Here is an 8,014-nt window from a genome sequence, read left to right on the forward strand (position 1 = left end):
TCGACATTATATACTATGAATTTTTCGACATTATATACTATGAATTTTTCGACATTATATACTATGAATTTTTCGACTTTTTCGACATTATATACTATGAATTTTTCGACTTTTTCGACATTATATACTATGAATTTTTCGACTTTTTCGACATTCTATACTATGAATTTTTCGACTTTTTCGACACACTTTACTATGACTTTTTTTTATAATTTTTTCGACATACTATACCATGACTTTCTAACTATACCATTACAACATTTTAATTTTTTGTTCCTTTAAATCAGTTTGTGTAAAAAAACCAAAAAACAAACAGATGCAACTCAGTTTTAATTTTAATGCAGTTTATTGTAAATCAGTGGAACATCAGAGTGGGTTTCTTCAGTTTGAATCCACAGTCCAGTCTTGATCGGAGCTCTCCCCGTCCGAAGCCGCAGGTCTTCTCTGGTCCAAACAGACCTTCTAGGAAGCTAAAACTACCACGAGTCCTTAATAATGTGGATCAGTTCCTGGTGAGAACAGTAGCAGTGGTTAACCTGGTTATTTAAAAGGGGATTAATTCAACAAAAAAAAATAAACCCAGAAGAAATAATAAAAAAGATCTGTCTCCTTCAGTCGCGCCGTCATAAAGCGTCGTAGTCGTCGTCGTCTTCGTGCTTCCTCTTCAGCGAGTCTCCGGCGCCGCCCGAGTTCTGCGACACCATGTTGGTGGTGATGAGGATGTTCTTGGAGCCAATCAGAGACGGGTTGATGAGGACGTTGGAGACGGCAGGCGTGGACGGCGTGACTGTCGGGATGAGAAGAGAGCCAGCGTTAAACTTTCATTTCATTACATAAAACTGTGAAAACATGAAAACAGAACCTCTGAATGCTTGAAGATATGGCTCATAGAGAATTTGACTTTTCACAATAATTTAAGGCAGTGGTTCTCAAACTTTTTTCAATAATGTTCCCCATTTGAATTGTGTCTTTAAGCCAAGTACCCCCTGAGCAGCGATAGATTTACCAAACAGCAGCCATGTCACTGAAAAACATTTAAATGCTGATGAAAAAAGGCTTTTTTTAAACGTAAACACTTAGAAAAAGTAGGTAGAAAGAAGGAAGTCAAGGCAAGAATAGGTGGGAAATAGTATCAACAACTTAGAAAACAGAGACAGGAAGGAAGGAAGGATGGAAGGATGGAAGGGAGGAAGGAAGGAAGGGTGGAAGGGAGGGAGGGAGGGAGGAAGGAAGGAAGGGAGGGAGGAAGGATGGATGGAAGGAAGGAAGGAAGGAAGGATGGAAGGAAGGAAGGATGGAAGGAAGGAAGGATGGAAGGAAGGATGGATGGAAGGAAGGATGGAAGGAAGGAAGGATGGATGGATGGAAGGCAGGAAGGAAGGATGGATGGATGGAAGGAAGGAAGAGGTCGAAAATAGTGACAAAAAGCAACAAAAACTTCAAAAAACTGTGACAAAACTTAGAAAAAAGCGCTCACCACTCTGTGTGTCTGTGTCTGTTTGTGTGTGTGTGTGTGTGTGTGTGTCTGTGTGTGTCTGTCTGTCTGTGTGTGTGTGTGTGTGTCTGTCTGTCTGTGTGTGTGTCTGTGTGTGTCTCTGTGTGTGTCTCTCTGTTTGTGTGTGTGTGTGTCTGTGTGTGTGTGTCTGTGTGTGTCTGTCTGTGTGTGTCTCTCTGTCTCTGTGTGTGTGTGTGTGTGTGTGTGTGTGTGTTTATTTGCTGACTACTTTGTTCTAAACCCTCTTGAAACCAGCTGTTAGATCTTGTTCCTGGCAGTTTTACGTCACTAAACTTCAGACCTGCGATGCAGACATAAAGCCGCTGGTGTCAGCGGTTCAACTCTGACATTAAACTGGTATCGGATCAAAAGGACGCCACTGGGAGGAAACCGGTTCTTACTGGTTTTGGTGGTGACCGTCTGAGAGGGTGGCGGGATCTGCACAGTGAACCTCTGGCCCGTCAGAGACACCGGCGTTCCCGCTTTAGAGGTAACGGACTGGACAGACGGAGTTCCTGAAGAGAAAAGAAAGCCGGGTCAGACAGAACACACTGGGGCTAAACAAGAGGTCATCTCGTACAGGCAGTATGACCATACAGGCCGTATGACCATACAGGCAGTATGACCATACAGGCCGTATGACCGTACAGGCAGTATGACCATACAGGCCGTATGACCATACAGGCCGTATGACCGTACAGGCAGTATGACCATACAGGCCGTATGACCATACAGGCAGTATGACCATACAGGCAGTATGACCATACAGGCAGTATGACCATACAGGCCGTATGACCATACAGGCAGTATGACCATACAGGCCGTATGACCATACAGGCAGTATGACCATACAGGCAGTATGACCATACAGGCCGTATGACCATACAGGCCGTATGACCGTACAGGCCGTATGACCGTACAGGCCCTATGACCGTACAGGCCCTATGACCATACAGGCAGTATGACCGTACAGGCCCTATGACCGTACAGGCCCTATGACCATACAGGCAGTATGACCGTACAGGCCCTATGACCATACAGGCAGTATGACCATACAGGCAGTATGACCATACAGGCAGTATGACCATACAGGCCGTATGACCATACAGGCAGTATGACCATACAGGCCGTATGACCATACAGGCAGTATGACCATACAGGCCGTATGACCATACAGGCAGTATGACCATACAGGCCGTATGACCGTACAGGCCGTATGACCGTACAGGCCCTATGACCATACAGGCAGTATGACCGTACAGGCCGTATGACCGTACAGGCAGTATGACCATACAGGCCGTATGACCGTACAGGCCGTATGACCGTACAGGCAGTATGACCATACAGGCAGTATGACCGTACAGGCAGTATGACCGTACAGGCCCTATGACCGTACAGGCAGTATGACCATACAGGCAGTATGACCGTACAGGCAGTATGACCATACAGGCCCTATGACCATACAGGCAGTATGACCATACAGGCCCTATGACCGTACAGGCAGTATGACCATACAGGCCCTATGACCGTACAGGCAGTATGACCGTACAGGCAGTATGACCATACAGGCCCTATGACCATACAGGCAGTATGACCATACAGGCCCTATGACCGTACAGGCAGTATGACCATACAGGCAGTATGACCATACAGGCAGTATGACCATACAGGCAGTATGACCGTACAGGCAGTATGACCGTACAGGCCGTATGACCGTACAGGCAGTATGACCGTACAGGCCCTATGACCGTACAGGCAGTATGACCGTACAGGCAGTATGACCGTACAGGCAGTATGACCGTACAGGCAGTATGACCATACAGGCAGTATGACCGTACAGGCAGTATGACCGTACAGGCAGTATGACCATACAGGCAGTATGACCATACAGGCAGTATGACCGTACAGGCAGTATGACCGTACAGGCAGTATGACCGTACTACAGAGAGACTCACCGAGGGTCGGCGTGCCCGGCCGGCTGGAGACGGAGCCGACGTTGAGGCGAGGCACCGTTATCCTGCCAGCAGACGACGTCACCTGGGAGGAATGAAAGAATAAAGTTGTCTAAAAGGAAAAGCAGGAATGGCACGAAATAAAGCTTGTACGAAACGTTTTGACCTTCTTCTGAATGGACTTGAGTCGGTAGTTGGGCGCCGTCAGACAGTAGCGGTCTGGAGGGAGGCGGGGGCCGGTGTAGGGTTTGATCAGCGGGAGAGGAGTCTGGTTCTTCTGCCTCGCAACCTCCAACAGGAACTGGACGCACCACAGAGAGGGGAGGGAGGGGAGATTAAAAACACACAGAAATACAATCATTGAACAGACAGTCCCTCCAGAAAAACGTGATCCTGCGATCGCATAATTCAACGCATAATCAGCCAAAGTCCGTATATTTATGCAGGGGCCGCATTTTTTTTTCAAATACGCCGCACTTTCGTCGCATAAATTGCCGATTTCCGCGCAAAATATGCAGGGCTTGCATGATTTCATAATCCCCGCATTTTCGTTGCAAAAAAGTCACATATATCTTAGCAGAAAGTTGAAAAATAGAACGGGCAACATGACAACATTTTAAGCGAGAAATAGGCCGTGCAGTTGCTGAATCTGTCTGTTTTTTTTTGATCGACAAAGGTCAGTTTAAAAGATTTTCGTCAGAAAATCAGAGTGCATTTGATTTCTGAAGGAACTGACTACTGGACTGCTAGATATTAAGTTAAGTACAGACTTTATTTGGGTTTTTGCTGCTTCTTGTACTTTTCTACTTTCTACTGTTGCTGTGTGTTCTTTGCTGGATTGGTTGTGTTGTTAGGCATAATTTAGAGGATTTTCTTAAAGTGCCCATATTATGAAAAAATCTTGTGTGCTTCCACACACATACAAACTTTGAAAAAAATCCATCCATGGTGTTTAGAGTGAGATATGGTTTCTGAATGTGTCCTGCCTTCAGTCTCTGGGTGAGCTGGTCAAAATCGGCACGGCTTGTGACGTCACAAGCCGAAACGAGCAGGCTAACCGCAACCATTAGCTCGTAGCGTTAGCATGCTAACGCTAATGCTAACGCTAGCATGCTACCTCGTTCTCAATAGCAAAGCACTGCTACAACACACACAAGTTCACCATAATCTACAAAAGAACTACTTCCATGTGCGCCCTCATTTAGAAGTCTCCCAGCTAATCCTGCCTTGTAACTGACCGAAGTTGTAGAAACAGCCTTTCTTTTACTGTCTATGGAGCCAGCTAGCTGACATGATCTACATCTGAGCTACTGGGCATGTGCAGTGCAATCAAATATAGTACAGAAGAAGAAAAGAGGTCTCACTCTGTAGCTAAAACAGAGACCAGCTGAAAAGAGGATCTGCAGCAGTGAGAGAGAGCGGTGCAGTACAACAACAATATGGTGTTTTTTGACAATTAAATCATGTAAACCTATTCTGGTACAACCTTAAAATACAATTATGAACCTGAAAATGAGCATAATATGGCTGCTTTAAAGTGAAACTAGTTAGTGTAAAGTGTGAATTTGGGGAGTGGAGGTTAACGACTCTCAGGTGCTTTTGACTGATTAGCCAGGATGTGGCCTCCCCACCTGATTCTGACTACCAAAGTAAGATAGAATCAGACCAAATGACAGAGTGCATTTGATTTCTGAAGGAACATTTTGGATTTCATGTTACCTATGATGACAGCGGAAATCAAACAATAGATAGAACTGCCACTGTGTGCATGTATTGTGCAACATGCATTCAATATGCTAATTTTAGCTATATATCATATGCTGGAGTATATTTCTGGAGTGTTAAAGATTAAAATTAAAATCTCACTCTTCAAAACCTATTGCACTCCACTGTATACTGCCCACCTGTGGTGTAATTTTAGTGAGTCGAAAATGAAAAAACTTCAAGTGGCTTATAATGATGCACTGAGAATTGTGCTTAAAATTCCTAGGTGGAGTAGTGCCAGTGAAATGTTTGTGTCTAGCAATGTGCCCACTTTTAACGCTGTTTTAAGAAATTGTATGTACCGTATTTTCCGGACTATAAGTCGCACTTTTTTTTCATACTTTGGCTGGTCCTGCGACTTATAGTCAGGTGCGACTTATATATCAAAATATATATAATTTAACATGTTTTTAAATGTTATTTCATGCTGAAAACATTACCGTCTACAGCCGCTCTAGGCGCTCTAGGCTTCTGACAACTAAATGCTGCTCCTAAAGACAACTGAGAAAGAAAAGAAAATCTTATTCTGCAGATTACAAACTGCAGGTAGTAAAATACGCAGCCGAAAAGGGTAATCGAGCAGCACAAAGAAAGTTTGGAGTGAGAGAGAAACTTGCGAGGGACTGGCGAAAAGGTGACTCTTACTGCAATGAAGAAAACAAAGAAAGCTAATCGGCTAATCGGCTAATCGCGGGGCTGAAAGCAAGATGGCCAGAGCTGGAGGAACGAGTCCACAGATGGGTGCTTGAACAGCGTCCTGCTGGGAGAGGCTCGTCAACGCTGCAGTTACGTCTCCACGCCCTGGTAGTTGTTCTGTATTCTGTTGTGTAGTTGAATAACTGTTGATGTGTGACGTTAACATACCGGACACCTACCGTATTCAGCCCCTTGTTCTGTGTGCTGTTGTGTAGTTGAATAACTTACCTTTCCAGATTAAATGTCTGTTCTTGGTCTTGGATTTTGTGAAATAAATTTCTAAATAAATGCGACTTATAGTCCAGTGCGACTTATATATGTTTTTTCCTCTTCATGACGCATTTTTTGACTGATGCGACTTATACTCCGGAAAATACGGTATAGATTAATGTGCAGACTGACAGGGTCTAAGAATATGATCATTGTGTCCATAGTTGATGTTTCTAAGAGTGACACAAGGTAGACATCTTGCTTTTGGAAACATTGGACTCGAAGCCTGTATATGTTCTTATAAATGATGCCTCACCGGCACCATTCTTAAATGTTTTGTATTGTTTATATTTATATATATATATATCTGTATTGTGCTGTTTCTATGGACCTCTGTGTCTTGACCAAAGTTGATTGAATTAAAAGAAAAAATAACAAGAACCGTACAGAACCGAAAACCGTGATACGAACCGAACCGTGGGTTTTGTGAACCGTACCATCCCTACGCAGTAGGGCTGCCGCCGCTTAGTCGATTAGTCGACTAATCGGTCGTTTTGGTCTTAGTCGACTAAGATTTCTTTAGTTGATGACGCATTTTTTATGCTTATTCATGCTTAATTACTCATTTCCAAGAAACTTATGAGCACATTTTTGGTAAGCACAAGATTTAAAGTGGTGCTTTTGCAGGATTAATTGTGGAGAAAGTCAGTTTTACAGATGGTTAATTAACTACATTTATATTGGGCTTTTCTAGTCTTAACCACCTCTCAAAGAGCACAGCTCTGTCGATTACATCAACTAATCGATAAAATCATATAAGTGTTAGTCGACTAAGAATTTCTTTAGTCGAGGACAGCCCTACTACGCAGAATATTGCAATATGTTTAAAAATCGAAATAATATTGTATCGTGACATAAGCAGCGTGATGATATCGTATCGTGAGGCCTCTGGTGATTCCCACCCCTACAGCCGATATTATCAATCGGGCTCTAACCGGCAATTTCCACTGGATGCGGAACGTCTCCGGAACGTCGACGGAGTCATTAGGTTTCCATTAAAGTCAGTGTGTGTATTTCCACTGACTGCAGAACGTCTGCGTCCCGACTCCGTCCCAGCTCCGTCAGTCCGCAGCCCTCCGGAGCAGATACACAGAGCTTCTATTTTTAACGGACGCCGGAGAGCTCCGCAGCAATTCAGCACACGGCAGATTGTGCGGGACAGGAAGTCGAGCACAGAAACAAAATAAAACATCCGGTTACTTTTCAAAATAAAATCCAGCGTGCTCACGGCGGATCATATTTCCCTGCACTACACCTTGAAAACACAGCTCAGAGTAGTTTCCCCTCTACTCCTCTGGATGGAAACAAACTATTGTTGGTTTTTTGTTTCTGTTTATAGAAACTACATCCTGTTATATCGCGCGAACATACGTCAATTCGCGAGATCTCGTGCTCGGCTGGCTGCAGCCGTTACGCAACAAATCCGGACCTGGTGGGTATTGACGGACGGCGGAGCACACAGACGTTCTACAGCGGAGCCGGTCCGCAGACGTTCTGCATCCTGTGGAAATCCACGGTAAGCCCTACTTACGTCTCGTGGCGGCGGCGAGGTGAACGACTGGTCCATGCGGCACTGGATCGCCAGTTTGATGTCGTCGGCGTCCACGCTGGACTTCTTGGCGTGTGTGGCGTAGATTTTGGCGTCCTCGATGATGGTCGTCACGTATCCTGTGAAGAGAAAACGGCGGCTGATGAGGATCTGACGGTGACTCGTTGAATATGTTGATAAACTGATGGTGAAGTTCTGCTGCTTTCTGTCTTCTGCTAAAATACAACAAACTGGATGAAAGGAAATCATCTCCAACTTTCTTTGATTGAACGTTGAGTTGAAAATAAA

The 8,014-nt window shown here is 44.5% G+C and overlaps 1 protein-coding gene across 1 annotated transcript in view; it reads right to left on the reverse strand.

Annotated features, from left to right (window-relative positions):
* Nucleotides 1-313: 313 nt before the first annotated feature.
* Nucleotides 314-8,014, reverse strand: part of taf9 (TAF9 RNA polymerase II, TATA box binding protein (TBP)-associated factor) — a 15,166-nt gene continuing 7,465 nt past the window's right edge. The window contains exons 3-7 of the mRNA XM_031286084.1: nt 7,709-7,845; nt 3,614-3,748; nt 3,451-3,532; nt 1,897-2,010; nt 314-787 (exon numbers count right to left, since the gene is read on the reverse strand). Of these exons, the coding sequence (XP_031141944.1) occupies nt 624-787; nt 1,897-2,010; nt 3,451-3,532; nt 3,614-3,748; nt 7,709-7,845 (632 nt within the window). The 3' untranslated portion in view covers nt 314-623. The remainder of the gene's footprint in view (nt 788-1,896; nt 2,011-3,450; nt 3,533-3,613; nt 3,749-7,708; nt 7,846-8,014) is intronic.

The sequence above is a fragment of the Sander lucioperca genome, chromosome 13, assembly GCF_008315115.2.
Source record: "Sander lucioperca isolate FBNREF2018 chromosome 13, SLUC_FBN_1.2, whole genome shotgun sequence".
NCBI lineage: Eukaryota > Metazoa > Chordata > Actinopteri > Perciformes > Percidae > Sander > Sander lucioperca.